The following is a 16,563-nucleotide window of genomic DNA, read 5'->3' as shown; positions in this document are numbered from 1 at the left end:
ACACAGACTGAGCTTCCTGAGCTGCAGCTGCTGCAAAATATGCGTATAAACCACAACAAGCTGAATATTACTTTTGTATAGAATCACCATATATAACTGCTGCCAGCATGTGCACAAACATGTGTTCTATCAGCAAATACAAAGCAACATCATTATTTGCTTGGACTCATCTGTGTATGTCCTGTGTTGCTCCCATTCAGTCTGTGGTTTCTAAATGTAGAAGTGTGTAAATTCACAATACATTTATATGTATTAGTTAATAATCGCTCATCTTTAGACAACTTATGTAAATATTTGATCTAAGGGCTTTGTATCTTATAATCTATAGCTATAGCCCGCGTCCTCAATCACTTCATTACTAAAGCACTATAATGTTCAAACAGGATAGTTTCATGTCCATTAAAGGCTTTAGTTTTGTTTAAACAATCAGTAGAAAGTACTCCAAATTCTTCTTGCGCCCGGTCTTTATCCCAAAGCAAAGTAAGCAATCTAAAAAGATCCAATCAATGTTCCTTCAACTGGAACATTTCTTGAGCCATTGCCCAAACCTGTGAAGTCTACAATGATTGAGCTGTTTGTTGCGACGGCGTGATGAACCCTGAACACTGAAAACTAAACTCTTCCCTGGAAGATGAGCAACAACTGAAAAATCCTTTCACTCAAGAGTGTGACGTCACATATCAAACATCAATACTATTAATGTCTTCATCAGAGTGATGTCACACTCCTCTGTGTGTTGTTATCGTGGCTCTAGGTTGGTGCCAACGGGATCGTTTACAGTGTTCGTGAGACGACGTTTGAGCATTCCACATCATGTTCGTCATTGATTAACTTACTGTAATTTACTCTCGCAAAAGAAATCATCACAAATGCACTTTTGCAAAAAAAGGAATAGGAGTTCAGTTCCAGGATTTAGCATGTTCCTACCTGCAACCAGCTGAGCTGAGTGCCGCTGGCTTGAGGCACTGATTGCTGGAAAACACAACACTGCTCGGTCAGCATGAGGAGAAGGTTGCCTATATAGAACAGGGATCCCTCCAGAAAGATTTTGGTTTTGTAATTGTTTTGTTTTTTTTGCAAAAAAAATAAAATATAGGTGAAGTCTCACTCCATGTGTGTGTACCTGTATTTTTGTGAGGTCCAGAAAGACATACAAACCTATCTTTGTGGGGACATTCTGTCTGGGTCCCACAACTTTAAAGGGCTTTTTCTAAGGTTAAGACATAGTTTAGGATTGGGTTTAGATTACAATAAGGGTAAGGGTTAAGGTTAGGCACTAAGTTGTGATGGTTAAGTTTAGGGTAAGGGGCTAGGGAATACATTATATCTATGAGGTGTCCTCACTAAGACATAACAACACGTTGTGTGTTGTGTAAGTGTGTGTGAGAGAGAGAAAGATGAAGGAAGAGAGAGGAGAATATTGTGGAAACCAAACAGACAACAAGTTGTTCATAGTTTACTGAAATACTACAATGGTGTCATATTTGCCTTCTTTTGACCGACCCACCCAGACCAAACTAGAAATTGAATTACAAGTTCATGACATGACATGACATTACATGACATGTAACATGCTGTTGAGTAGTAACAGAGAAAACAAGATGGCAGAAAGCAGTTTGAGGCGTCCAGCTAAAGATGCGTCTCCAGTTTTACTTTTAAGAAAGTACACATTTTTATTATAGGATATAAAAAAGACAAGGGTTCATTTTGGTCTGGCATTTCACCAAAGTCATTCTAGTCCCTGGACTAATAAGTTATGAATACCTTATGTCATATTTCATTATTTTAATATGTGTTTAATTAGTGACTGGCTATAGAACAGGCATGCATGCTTAACTGTGATGCTCAAATATTACACATTAGTCATGTAAAATGAGTGAATCTCTCTATATACAGTAAACTAAATGTGTTTTCACCCCTATATTCAATTGGTGCAGTCATGTCAACACTGCTGATGATTTGTCTGCAGCATCAGGATTATGTACAAGTCTCAACATATTTTAAAATCTACCCTAGTATAGAAACCCAAGTGGAAGAGCATGCTGCACAATTGAGGAACTGAACATCAGTCTGAGAAACACAGCTACGCAGGCCCTGAACAGCCACATGAGAAAAAAAACACCTCTAAGCAGACGGTTAAAGAACAACAATGACTAATTTTCTAATATAAGGAAAATAAAAAATCAGTTTTCAACTCATTAAATGAACTTAAGTACTTCTCATTCTCCCAGCAACACTTTATTGGACTGCTAGATATTTGAACAGGCCGTACAAGGTATTCAAGACAAAAGTCTCACTGGTCAAAGGACATGTCAGTAGTGTAGAAAAACATGGTGAGACATCCGTAGAGCCGCTGTTAAGAGGACGCTACAGTTTATTAAAGAGAGAGGATGTTGATGCTTTAAGAAAAGAAAATGATCTTTTCTTTGCCCTAACCAGGTTCCTGCTGTGCTAAAACCAATCTGCTGTCTTAACCCTTATTCACTCTTACACCCTTATTTTCTAACTGCAGCCAAAAGTGGTTAAAATGTGTTTATATGAAAATGTAATAAAAAAAAAAAAAATGGTAACGTTTTCCTGCACAACAGAAAGTGTTTTTGCAGAAATGGATAATGGCATATGATCGTGGGCAAATGGTTTGCACTTGTCACTCTTTTAGAAACTACAACTTACACGTTGTCAGCAGTGTATAGTTGTGTCTCTCTTGTTTTGCTCTGCTGCAAGATGCATGCACACTGATATTTCACAGACTTCCCGTCTGGACTTTGAGTGCGACAGTTTAACCACAACACAGACTAAAACTTCACTGGAGTTTTTTGTGTGTTGCTTGTTTCCACTGAACGACAACGACGTCGTCAGGAATGAGCAACAAGAAACATGTTATTACAATATAAGCAGTGCGGTGGCCTTGCTTGTTCACTTCTCTTCTCACTTGTTGGGCTCTTCCTTCCAAAACAAAAATCTGGCTTTTACAGACAGTGCCTGTTTCTTTCTTCTTCTTTTTTTCCCCACCAAACACTCTCACTGTACATGTATGGAGGCATAAGTCTTTTGCCTTTGACAATGAGGATCAAACTATGACTTTTCTCTCTTTAGCCCGATGTGGAGCAGCAGTCAGAGAGAGAGAGGGAGCGAGAGCCCAGCCTGTCAGAGTCCTAATCGTTGGGGAGAGAACCTTGGCTGTGTATGCACAGCAGACGCCAGCACCAATTAGACAGGTGTATACAGTGTGCTAGTGCATGAGGGGAGAGCGGACAGGCCCTATTCTCTGCACAAACACCGGTTCTGCGCCGCTGCTGCCAGATCAATGCAGCTCTCGGGCTCAGAGAGCTGGACCAGGAGGCCGTGCAGTGGGCAATGAGTCCGAGAAGGGCATACAGTATGATTCGATGACAAAGGAGGCAACGAGAGATTGATGCCGATCACAAAGACATCTTGTCAAAGCCTGTTGTTATTTCCTCTTGTAGCATTTTGACGGTGAAGAGACGTGATGCCAATCTGCATGTGTGAATACACAGAGCCACGGTACAGCGCCGTTAACTTCCTAATATCACGTATTGTGATTAATCATCGTTATGCAACTATTAAGTCCTCTCCAAAAAGAAAATAGATGTAATGCAAACTTCTGCTCAGTTTCCAACTGTTTCAATAAGGGCAAAGATACAAATTTCAACCAAACTACACAGTCACATGGACTTATATGAGGCACTATTACATCATTTTCTTTTCTTGCCGTTATTATAACACTATCGAACAAGATTGCAGCAATCTGACAACAACATGACACTCTGATGTGTTTACACCCAAAAACACACCCGCTATAAATGAAGACACAGCGCTGTTAAAGCTGGGGATGGGAAGGAACTCTTGTTGTTACAATAATAATTATTCCATAATAGTATAATGTAAATCAAGTGATCTGAGAGAGAACTTGATTTCTGCACCTCCTCTGGGCTCTGTTTCCAGAGTTTGACCAATCACAGGGTTGTTCAGGGAGAGAGAAGGAACGCTTCAGTGGGCTTTTAGTTGGCTGAAATGATGCCAAGGTCCAAATTTGACCAAATAAGGTTAATTTTTCAACAACCTCTCCTCTGAGGTCTCTAAAAGAGATTTTGGTCACAGAAAATAATCGCTGCGAATCCAGTCCAATCATGTAGTGAATGCGGGAACAGCGTCATTATTTTCCAAAGGTTTCTGCATCCACAGAGTTTTCAAAAACACAGTATGGACACCTTTGCTCATCTATCACATATAAAGCGCGTGCATCTGTCCATCCTCATCTGACAAGGAGCTCAAAACACAGAGCCTACTGACCTCGAGATGATACACTACAATCAATTTTTTCAGAGCATTTTTTTTTTCCAGACCATCTGCTCCCATAAATGCAGCCTTTAGTGTTATTACATGTATTTTAGCAAGTAAGATTGTACCTCGCATCAAATTACCACGAGTAAATGCCACACAGATAAGCTCAGGCCTTTGGAGTATAGATAATCCAGCGTTGCCTGCTAAAATAGCAGCTAATTAACCGACTGTCTTTTGAAACAAGAGGGGGCTCAAGTGAGGCGTTATTAAATTTAGTGTACCATGTGATATATAGTGAATATTTTGTTGCCTCCTGCTTGCTGATCACCGTCCATTAAATCCGCAGCGGCTTGTGTCAGTCTGTGGCAGTTATAGGCCATATGAGCTGCATGATTCATTGATATTATTCTGAAAGAGGCAGAGAGTGCTGCTAGCTCTTTAGGCCGAGGCAAGACGTCAACACAAGCATCACTCAAACCGGCCATTGATTTGCAAGAAATATCCCTATTTGCTGGGGGCGTGACGTTGAGTGGCAGCCACAGCATGACAGCAATCAATTAGATCATGTTAAGTATTGCAGCAGCTGGGAAGCTGGGGAATTACTCCGAGACTTAACGTGGAATTAAGTGTATCTGTGAGCGGAATTGGATTTGGAGAATGTTCTCTTGTCAGAGCTACAGCCAAATGAGAGACATTCAGCTCATTGTGCGTCTATCCGCGCCGCGCTGCGATTTTCAAAGACAAATACACCAGAGAGCTGAAGCGATGTTCAAAAATGACAGAATGTGGGATGTGACGCTGACACATAAAGCAGGTGCGGTTCAAAGCACATCACATCCCGCTTGCAACGTCTCTAATTTAAGTCAGAGAGGCTCTGTCGCATGGAATCTCAAACTGGGGAGGAGACAGAGATATTGTAAAGCACATGAACGCAGCCTTCAGGAAACCAGCCTTGACTGACAGAGATGAGGGTAAACACTTCACAAGCGCACTGCTCGCTTCAGAGTGGCTGTTATGCAAAGAGGGGTGATAGATGGAGAAAAGGGAAAATGAAAGTACTCCACCCCTAGGCCTCCTCAGCTCCTCTCAGGAGGTGTCAGGAGCTTTGTGTAGAGAACCCAGTGCCCCCATTTCCTGTGAGAGGGAGTAGTGCTGAATTTTGATAACACTCATTTCCAACAGAGCGCTTCAAAAGAGGAAAAGGCTTGGAGACAATTAGCCTGGATAGCCCTTGTTGAGATCAACAGGCGAGTTTGGATAGGTTAATCAGTCATAATCGTACAGCAGGTGTGGAACACGGAACCTCACAATCCTCCACCACCCAAATTATATGATCATTACATTCACAAAAGTGCGTCATTTAATTAAACACAGTGTCCTTCTCGGCTGTCTCTTCCTTATTCAAAAGCATGAAGCAGCGCTGATTGCATCAGATCAGTGACACCGAGAGCAAATTGCTTTTCTGCCGTGGCAGGGATGATGAAGGGTGTGGGAGCAGGCTGTGTGTGTGTGTGTGTGTGTGTGTCGGTGGGGGTGATAGGAAGAGAGTGTTGCTTATCACAGGAGAGGCACAATGGTGACTTAAAACTGAAGATGATGCAAAAATGTGTTGTGTGAAAATCATCTTCTCAAGTCACAAAAAAAGATTTCAAGTTGCTTTATTTTTAATCTGAACAAAATAAATCTTTTGATTAATCTCTTGCAGGCCTGCATATCTCTTTCTCTCTCACACACACACACACACACACAAAGTACATGGAAATGACATGCCATTAAAAGAAGATTAGAATGATGTCACCATTTGCCCTTCAGCTATGAAAACAGGCTGTTCCCCATATCGCTATGATTACATTGTAAAAATAAGGACTTAAAAGGAAATGTGTTTGTTTTGTGATGTTGGAGTGGAAATCGGAGCCGTCCGCAAAACACCAGTTTCTGCCAAGCAACCATCACAGTTTGTCTCCAGTCATTCTCACTAGTAATGTGTGAAATCCACCAACAAACAAGTCTTTGGATGTAAATAAACCAATATATTTTACTTAAAAAAAAGAACATTTAAGAGTGAACTTGATCACGTAATCCTTTCTTTTCCAAAATTCAAGTCATGCCGTGATTTGTTCACAAAAAGCAGCTGTGTAGCTGTGAATCAGGAATTTAACTTCTTTTTTTTATTTAGTCACAGAGTAGATGTTGTGTGATGTATGAAGAATAAAACTACTGTAGACAACTAGACAACCTAAACTCTATAAATAGTGCTGCTATATATACACACACACACACACACACACACACACACAACACTGATGTGATACGATACATTACAACGTCTTTGTAATTTTGAATCCCGTGGCAGCTCCATTACAACACAACACAGAGCACGGCACAACAAAAGAGTGAAAAAGAAACTAATATAACATCAAAAACCAAAAAGCTCAGAATCATCAAGGTACCACATTTTACATCAGACCAAAGTCAGTCAGATGCCTCAGCTGAGAAGTGGACAAATTTCCCACAGAAAGCCATTAAATAGTTGTCAAGATATTTCAGTTTGGACAAAAGTGATGGACCAACTGTCGTCCTTTGAGCCGTGACTCTAAATCACACAGACAAGAGAAATAATGACTGAACTGGTCTATAACTTAAAAAACCCAGGAGGAGCAAAGAGCTGGTAAAGTTCCCAGAGGCTCCTGTATCTGATATCTGCCCATCATCATATATGATATATGATAGAACAGAGGTCTGGTTCTCCCTTGGATTATTTATGTTCAAAAGCAGGTTTATGCTGATGCTTCAGGATTCAATCTCACACAGCTATGCACTGCCACAAATGCAAAAAAGAAAAATACATAGATGAGGAAGATATCATTTATTGCATGCGTGTGTAGCAAATGAGATGAGATGATGATGGAGCTGTGGCTCCATATTTATGTCACAATATTGACATGTGGGTGTCTTCAGATCAGGACTCTTATCAAACACGACTTACAGCAACTTCCTGTTTCATGGCAAAACCTCAAAATTGGTCATGCCATGTGACGGTAACCCACAGTTTTTGCAGCATAGCCTCAACAAGGTCTGATGACGTACAGTATCTCATTAAATATGAGATTGATCATCCCCTCAACCTGTGAGGAGGAACGCATCACAAGTGTCCATCCATTCATTTTCTACCACTTTATCCTCCACATGTGCCAATCTCAGCTGACATAGGGCGATAGGTGGGGTCACACCCTGGACAGATCGCCAGTCCATTACTGGGCCACATGGAGACAAACAACCATTCACACTCACACCTATGGTCAATTTAGAGTGTCCATTTTACCTAATCCCAATATTGCAAGTTTTTGGACTGTGGGAGGAAACTGGAAGACCCGGAGACACCCCACGCACACACGGGGAGAACATGCAAACTCCATGGAGAATGGCACATCACAAGTATAAAACAAAGGCATAGTATATATCATGTCCAGTAATATGAATCTATAATGCTTCTCAAAATTGTTTAGCCATTTTGCCACAGCGATGACGACCAGCGTGATTATGATGATGACTATCAATGCATTTGGTGCAAAGGTCCTAATAATAATAATTCAATGAAAACATTGGCTGCATTAACCTCAGGGCCACAGACACCAGTTAGGACACAGAGGTCACATCTCAGTATTGTCACCGATGACTGACATCAACATTCCTCATCAGGAGAGGTCAGAACTGGTCTTCTAATTCACCCTGTTCTCTGTGGTATTAAATTTTTTTAACACCTGTAATGACGAGAACATGGATGAATGAGAATCTCCAGACACCTTAGAAAGGAAACATATTGAGGAACATATTCAAACGTTCTTCATCTGTATCTGCTGGGAGTGTAGCATAGTAAGCGCCAACTTTTTCAGTCTTAGTTTGGCTATAGTTTGATTTGAAGGAAACTTATTCAAGAACAAAAAAACAATGCATTTCTTCCACAAGATCTCAAGAAAAAACCAAAACAAGAAAGTATGGTGAAAGTCAGACATATGGGGGGAAGTGAGGTGTAAGTAGAACAGAACGCCAGTCCCTTATATTTTCAGTTGATGTTATGTTTGAGTGTAAAATACCATGTATTTGCTGCATGAGTAATCTGCAGCTTGTGAAGGACAGTGGCCTGTGGGTGGTTGTAGTTGTCCTTGCTCCATCCTTGCATGAGAGTTTCATCAATTCCAAAACTAATATTTGTATTTTGTCAGTGAAATAGTCGACCACAGTTGGTGTTCAGTTGACACAGACCTTGCACCTTCACTTGTGTGTGGGTAACTAAACTCCCACACTTTAAAAAACCTACACGCGTTTCCTCTCAGAGAAAAAAAAAAAAACATCACATCAGAGTTGTGAGTTTGAAAGACTTGGGAGTGCTGAGGCAAAAGTGAAAAAACCAGCAGTGTGTGTACATGTTTGGTACCTCTTCAGGATGTTTAAAGACTGACTTTAAGAGTCTTAATGGGGCCAGGACATCATTTCCAAGGCTCTGGGTAAGGTTAGAGCTAAGGTGTGAATTGGGTTATGGTTATATTTTAGGTATGAACTGGCCATGGTTCAGGTCAGGCCAAGTGAAAACCAGTTGTGACTAGTAAGAACGTGGACTCCCAACCAGTACCACGTTGTGGTTTTGCAACCAATAAGTCACAGATGTCACCTACAGCGCAGGCTTCTATTGAACGATACCAGTTATCAGTGACATTGGTGTCCACCCATATGTGCCATGCGTGATCAACTAGAAGATCTATGGGTCAGGCGTGAGGTTTTAGCTTTACAAATGAATGAACGTCAGTGGAGTGTCTTTAAAAGAATGGCTGTGCAAAACGGTGTGTGTGCACATGGTGGGTGTTCAAACTGGACTGAGCATCTGCTTCCTGAGCCCCATCACTGCTGGGATGTCTGTTTGGGGGCACTGAGCCGTTAATGTTGTTGGCCTTGCAGCAGCCATTAGTTTGAGGCTGCTCTCCTAAGAGAGCACTGACAGTGATGACAGGCAGCAGCAACGCAAGCAAAGCCCATGGGGTGGGACTCTGGGGGCATCGCTCGCTATAGGTCAGTCGGGGCCAACATATTTATCTGGGCTGTAATCTGAAGGAAAGAGGACAGAAATGGTGACCCCAAAACCTCAAGGGCATCATCAACACCGCTGCGATTTCAGGTCCAGCGTTGCTCGCTGAACGCCTTCTCTCACAAACCAGAGAGAGAACGAGAGAGCGGTGCTGATGAATAGCAGAGCAGCAATCAGCAGTGAGCGTAGCAGCGAGGGTAAACCATTAAGGAGACACAGGGCTGATCACTCATGGAGCTGAAATCGGCCCAAAGCTGAAACAGCAACACTGTCACCTCACGAGTGACTCTGTCTGCACCGTGATTTACTGCACTGCGCAGATACTTCATCAGTCTAATAGCTAGTACATTGGCAGTGCTTACAAGTGCTATATATAACTTGTTTATAGGCTGAGATGTTCTAAAGCTCTTCGATAAAACAGTGTATGAGTAGATGCTGAGCATACATGTACAATTACTTTCGGGGCTCTTGTATTTTGTGTTATATTTCAGTTACTGATGTACTATTAACATTTAAAACCACTTTGCAAAACAGACCTCGCCATGACAGGGTCAGGTAGCAGCATCACACATTCAATTAGAAAGCCATGTCAACAACAATCACATCAGAAAGCAATAATTAGGTAATAAAATGGTTAATGAAAGCAACCGCTAGCAGTGGCTACATCCTTTATTCCACACTTAGAATAATGTGAATAAGTGGCACAAAAGTGCAAGTAATTCACAGACAATTATTTTGACTGATGTTCAAATTATATATATTCATATTAAGTCCAAAGACAATAAGAGAATGAACAATAAGGACTAAAAAAAAATGCACCTCTAGAATGAACATTCAAAAAACAGAGATGGATAAACTTTACCATTGGACCTACTAAGGATTTACTTAAAGATGTCTATCTGACTGAAGCTGCAAGTTTGTGTTGAAAAGTCCCAACTGGGAGTGTTTGCTTCATGCATTTGAATATTTGGAATGTCATCAACACACATTCTGGTTGGTGTGATGGGAACCTATGGAAATCTTTTCTTACTTTTCCCTCACGACTGCTGCAGCAGACAGTCTGTGGTTTCAGTCGTGCAGTTTGTCTTGTAACAAGCTGATTTCAGTGCAAGTTGCTATGGAGTTACAACTAAAAAAAACTTGCTAAATTGTCAGTACATCCTCCCCGCTATCGTTTTAGATTTAGATTTAATGCTGAACTCTTCTCGTCCTGAAATCAAGAGAATACTTTTCTAATAATAAAATGTGGAAAGGAATCACACACAATTACTGCCTTTGAATAAATGACTATGAGAAGATGTAATGTAATAATCAATAAAAATGAACTGAGCTTCACAAAAACAAGATTATACTTTTAGAATCTTAATGAACAGACCAGACCCATTATTTGGTTTTTACTTATATATTGTATTTCTACTGGTGAGAGCTAACATTTGGTGGCATTTGGTGGCAGTATCTAGAATCTATGGACATTTATGGACATTTATGGACATCTTGTTCTTTCTATTCAAATGAAAAAGGAAAGGTTTTATGCCCATGTCTTGATCTGTATCTCACCTCAATGAGAATTGACCTTATAAATACAGTATGTACGTGTGTGTGTGTGTGTGTTTCTCAGCTTCATTCACCACTGGTAGAATTCCAGTTCCAGACAAGTCCCGGATTTGTATTTTTGTTTGCTAATGAATTTGCTTTATAGGTTCTGGTTATGACATCCACACACAGCGAGTGTTTGCCTTTATGTCTTTGGAGTTATGGTCTGGAAATGCTTTAAATGATGTCACGGTCGTGTAATTTTGCAGTGAATGGGATAAAACATGCACCACTGGACTGCGTCTAAATTCATTGTCATATGTGGAGGGACACTTTCTTCCTTTCGGCAAGGTCAAGTTTCAAGGTCATCTACTGATAATCAACTCTAGCCGGCATAATTATGATGTAAAATAATATATAATAAGTGTTTGTTTTTTTCTCTCTGCAACTGGAAACAGCTATTTAAAGCATGGTACGTTTATTTCAAGCGTTCCTTTTCATTTTATTATGAGTGAATCTCTCAAATAACACTGTAGTGTGCATCAGTGACAGTGAGGAGCTTTCAATCAGTATCATAGCATGAAGTGGCAGGCAGAAAAAGAGGCCGTAGGGTCTTGGCACTGCTGCACACAGACTAATCGGGCAGCAGGGTGAAGGTTGGCTGATGTAAATGTGAAGTACCACTTTGTGTCAGTGATACTATTAGAGCAAGATGGGTGGACAGTTTAGAAAGGCTTGAAAGACATACTGTATATGCAAAGCCGTACAATGTCTATGTGTGAGAGTTCAGAAAACGGCATTTTCAATTACATTTCATAAGTAACATTTTCGGAAACTAAGTGTCGTTAGAGTGATAGTTTTTTAACTGCTGTGGTTCTTTTCACACAAATGAAGAAATGTGGTTGATGATAAAAAAAAATTCTCTGGCTGACGAATGTGGTTAGGTTTAGAAACAAAAGGCTTCTGTTAAGGGAAATATTATATCGGCCCTGTTGGACACACAGACATAGCAGCGCAGTATGGAATTATAGAGTGTGCAGAAATACATAACAAACTCACATTGGTGTGTGTTTATTCTCCACACAAATACTAACCACACACACACACACACAACCAATGCATCCACATTAATTAAATAAACAAGAATCGTCAGGAGATGACAAAACCCCCACAAGAGCTTAGCTTCCAGAACCCATTTCGCTAGACCCTTACTTAGCATACAGGCCTTAATTAAGTAGAGTCTAGCTTATCTTACAGACCTTACTTTACAAGACTACGCAACCAGTGGCATGTTACACTTTCATAAAATACGACTAATACTTCTCAATCCCCGACTGTCAAGGCTGTTTGTCAACCCTCACTCCCAAAAAACACTGGATTTTAATTACGAACCCTGGCTTTAAAATGCAAACACAGTCATCTGAAGTCAACATAATTCTACTCTGGAAACAAAATTAATGATGACAGACAGATTTGACTTAATCATCATATCCTCCTGCATCACACGACAGAATAAAACATCACTGCTCAAATGACTTCCAATTTACAATCATTATTGGTGGCAACAAAAAAAACTTTTCCCTAGTAATTATTATTTGTTTTGTTGTGTCTTAGTCCTGGAGAGTGTTTTGAATTTAATTTGCTTACTTTTAAATCCCCTGAGGGTGTTTAATATTATTTTTGTGTTGTTATGTTTGATATGCTTCTGAAGAATCCAAAAAAATCATCCAAATCATTAGGAATAAAAACAGCTCAATATAATTGACATGACCACTGATCATGTCAGCAGCCACAGTATGCACGCACGCACACACACACACACACACACACACACACACGCATCGTCCAAACAGAAATATAATCTACACCAAACAATAAACTCACAGAACTCTGCACAGTGAATGCTACAATTTTACCTCGACATCCAAATAACTTTAAGAACTTGATGTGAAGTGTTCATCAAAGTGAAACCCGTTAATATCCTTGACTTGATATAATGGGTTTTTACCTGGCCTTCGCCTCATCCTTCCACCAAAATTCATGCTAATAGCTTCAGGGATGTTTGACAAATAAACAAAAATATCAAGATTGTGAGTGAACGGCATCTACGCAGAGACCGATCCTGAGTTTGTTTTCAGCCAGCTCCATTTCTCGTATCAATACAGAGAGGCATTGGTGTGGATTGTTTTTTATTCACAGACTTAACAGTATGACAACAGATTTATTAATAAATCCCAGGGACTTAATTTGTGGTGCAAGGACGAGGAAAATATTGAGTGACTGTTCAAATCGCTTCAACTATCCAGGGAGACATCTCTCTCTGACATCGGCCATGTTTTCTAGCCAACTCTATTTTGTCAGGGGATATGAATAATGCAAGCAGGCTGCAAAAACACTATCAGCCATTCCACTACTTTGACAAGAGGACCAGAAGATAGGCTGCATTCATTTGGCACACATTTATTTATTTATTTATTCATTTATTTATTCATTTATTGTAGGGCCTGAAAATGACATTTTTATCAGCCTTTTTTCCCCCCGACTCGAGCTTTATCCTTTTATTCTCAAAATGTTACACTAAGACCTGATAAGGAAACTATTGACACATAAGAAGATGTACGATTGGACAGTGTTTTCTCTTGCTTTTGTTATGTGCTGTGTTCTGGCCCATTCACTTTTTGCACATTTAATTAATTTGTGGATTTAACTTTATGAATAAACCCACCATGTTCCTGAGTAGTTATAGTCCGTTCCACCATTGTCGCACAAATCACATTGCACATCGGCACAATAACCAAAACAGTGATGACCAAAGAGCTCTCTGCAGACTTCCCCCAAGAAAACTGTGGTGGAGTACTGATCAGGAGGAGAGTTTAACCCACTACTAAAGCTTCTGAGTCTTCAGAGGAGCAAAAAGGCCCCAGAAGAAGCACCAAAACTCTGCAAAGGCTTGGTCATCAGACCCAACTGAAAAACCAGACAAGAGGGACTTTTGATTCATGAGGAACCGAGCAGTAAGGATGAACAAAGCTCACCGGCTGGCTGACCTGTTTGAACAGGCACCCAGAGAGGTCAGAGTCAGGGATCATTTCATACCACACACACCCTCCCATTTCACGGCAACTTTATCTTATCTAATAAAGCTAAAAAAATAAGAACTAAAACTGAAAATATGAATGAACAGAGGAACTACGTTCAGTTCGACATGCAAAGGATTGAGAATGAAACCCACTTCATATCAATGGATCGATATGATTGGTTGGAGGACCCATACTTCACAGTATGGGTCATGAGAATTTCCCAATTTTGGAATCAATAAAATACTACTCTCCAACTAACCATTCATTTATCTACCTATTTATTAGGTTGGAAGGATTTGGGGAAAATGCCTACTTGCAATTTCTATTGTGATCGGATTTGCAAATTTTTTTTTGCATCAACCTTCCGTTCATTGTGTAACAGATTTCAAACATAATGGATAAGATTTGTCACATGACTCCATCAAACTATAAGCCCCTCGATGCCCAATGGCATCGGCATGAGAACTTTCCATTACTGCACATATTGCTTGTTTAACTCGTATACACAGCACAGAAATCAGTGCAACCCATGGTCGAAATACGACTCATACCGTTTTATAGCTGATATGTGATCCACAAAGTTGCTTAACATTTATTAGAGAACATAAATAAGTAATCTGCTAATTAATTGAATTATAATTGGCCATTGACCATTTGGCCAGAAGAAATAATCAGTCAATTTAAAATAGAATTAATTGCAGTTTGATTTGATTTAAATTGTGAATTCTAAAATGATTAATTATCTATATGAAACAAGTGATAAATGCAACAACATACAGAGAAAAAAACTGATACTGAGGTGATTTTACGCAGGACAATGACCTGAGGCAAACATGTTTTTAAGAGTAAGAGTGACCCCCACCAAAGCCCACACTCAAACCCCACAGAGCATCTGTGAAACACTTCGTCATTACACATCATTGATTTACAGAGCAAAAACTAAATGTACAGCAATCAATCAGTTGTGTGGGGGAAAGTGGAAGGGGGTCCGAACACTTCCTGAGGCAACTGTGAATGAGCCTTAACTTTAAGGGGTTTTGACGCTGTGTGCTGTATAAAGTGTAACATGAGATAAAAACATCCCGTATGAAATGTGACCAGACACCGGACCATGTGTTTGTTACATTGAGGTGTGTGTGTGTGTGTGTGTGGGGGGGGGATCAATAGAGCTGTGTGAACACATGGAGAGACCAACACCGGGGGAAACGGAAAGAGAAGACAAAGATCCACAAGAGAAAACATCTCATTTAGGAGCAGCGAGGGTGGAAAAGCTCGCAACAGCACTCGCGTTTCCTTACAAGCACGTTTCGCACGAGGAGGAGAATTTAAAACAGACACAATGATATTTATAAATATGTTACAATAAATGATTGCGGGGTTGTTTTTTGGGGGTTTTTTTGAAGGCGAGAAAATGTTTTTTTGGTGGGCGCGATTCTTACCTTCAGCGCCCGGATCCGTCAGCACCGTCACCACAACAAGCAGCAGGAGAGGAAAACAATCTCTCATCGCGTTCTTCATGTTTTCGCTCCTGTTTACGCTTCTCTAGTTGTTGGCACGGTGTGAACGCACGTCCGAGGAATCAACACTTTTTTCTTCTTCTTTTTCTTCTTCTTCTTTAGCAGAACTGAAAGACTGACTGAGCTCCGCCGATCAGCGAGCACACAGGCGCGCACACTGGGCGCTCTTCACAAAGCGGACTTCAGCCGTGTGAATTTACTCATTCACTGAGACAAGGGGAGCTTTTAGTTTCGGTCCGCTACCACGACCACAGACTACAGACTCTGCTGAGTGAAGGCTGCGAGAGAGGGAGAAAGGCTGAGAGAGAGAGAGAGAGAGAGAGAGAGCTGCTGCTGCTGCTGCTCTGAGATCATATGAGCCTCCGCCGCCGTGCTTCCAGCACCACGGACAGCTCCTAGTGTTGGCCAATGGAACACACGCGGTAAATTGAGCTCAAATGTGTGGGACAAACCAGAGGCTGTGTTCATTTTCTACATCATAATAACCCAGAGTGAAATCACACCACAGTGTCAAGGGGGGGGAAGTGTTTTGTGTATGTGTGTGTGTGTGTTTTATTAAATCTCTCACACGTTTCAGGACGTTTTTGAATCCCATTCATTTCACCAGTGTTAACAGTGTTAGGTGAATAAAGATATTACATTATTATAAAAGAAATTAGATAAAGTAATAGTATTTATGATAAGCATAAAAATTGTTTGATTTTAGTGGCCCATGACATTGTCTTGTTAAAGCTGCAGTGTTAGCAGTTAGTTTGGGGTATTTCATATACTGTATTATTCGGCTTCGCCCATGTAAACCTGATGAATAAACCCACAAAGAAGAAAAAGGAAATGGCAGAAATAGTGGGAGAGTGGAGAGAGTTGTGAAAGAGTATTTACATCCTTCTGGTATGTAAAGGCCACCACAGCATATCTGCAAACTGGAAGAGGGGGCAAATCTAGAAGCAGGGGGTGGGACTTCAAGAACTACAGAAGAAGTCATAGAAGAGACTAAAACAGTGTTCTGGTCAACATTACAATTCCCAGTGAGTGTGGTTTTCCAAAGGAG

The 16,563-nt window shown here is 40.6% G+C and overlaps 1 protein-coding gene across 2 annotated transcripts in view; it reads right to left on the bottom strand.

The window, feature by feature from the left end:
* The window catches only part of sez6b (seizure related 6 homolog b), a 162,650-nt gene extending 146,822 nt beyond the window's left edge, over nt 1–15,828 (bottom strand). Inside the window, exon 1 of one of the 2 annotated variants that reach the window (XM_044032503.1) lies at nt 15,438–15,828. In XM_044032503.1, the coding sequence (XP_043888438.1) occupies nt 15,438–15,516 (79 nt within the window). In that variant the 5' untranslated portion in view covers nt 15,517–15,828. The remainder of the gene's footprint in view (nt 1–15,437) is intronic. The other variant, XM_044032502.1, reaches the window with a different exon arrangement.
* Nucleotides 15,829–16,563: the final 735 nt, after the last annotated feature.

Source organism: Solea senegalensis, linkage group LG8 (genome assembly GCF_019176455.1).
Source record: "Solea senegalensis isolate Sse05_10M linkage group LG8, IFAPA_SoseM_1, whole genome shotgun sequence".
NCBI classification, from domain to species: domain Eukaryota; kingdom Metazoa; phylum Chordata; class Actinopteri; order Pleuronectiformes; family Soleidae; genus Solea; species Solea senegalensis.
This window is presented reverse-complemented; position numbering and strand designations above follow the sequence as displayed.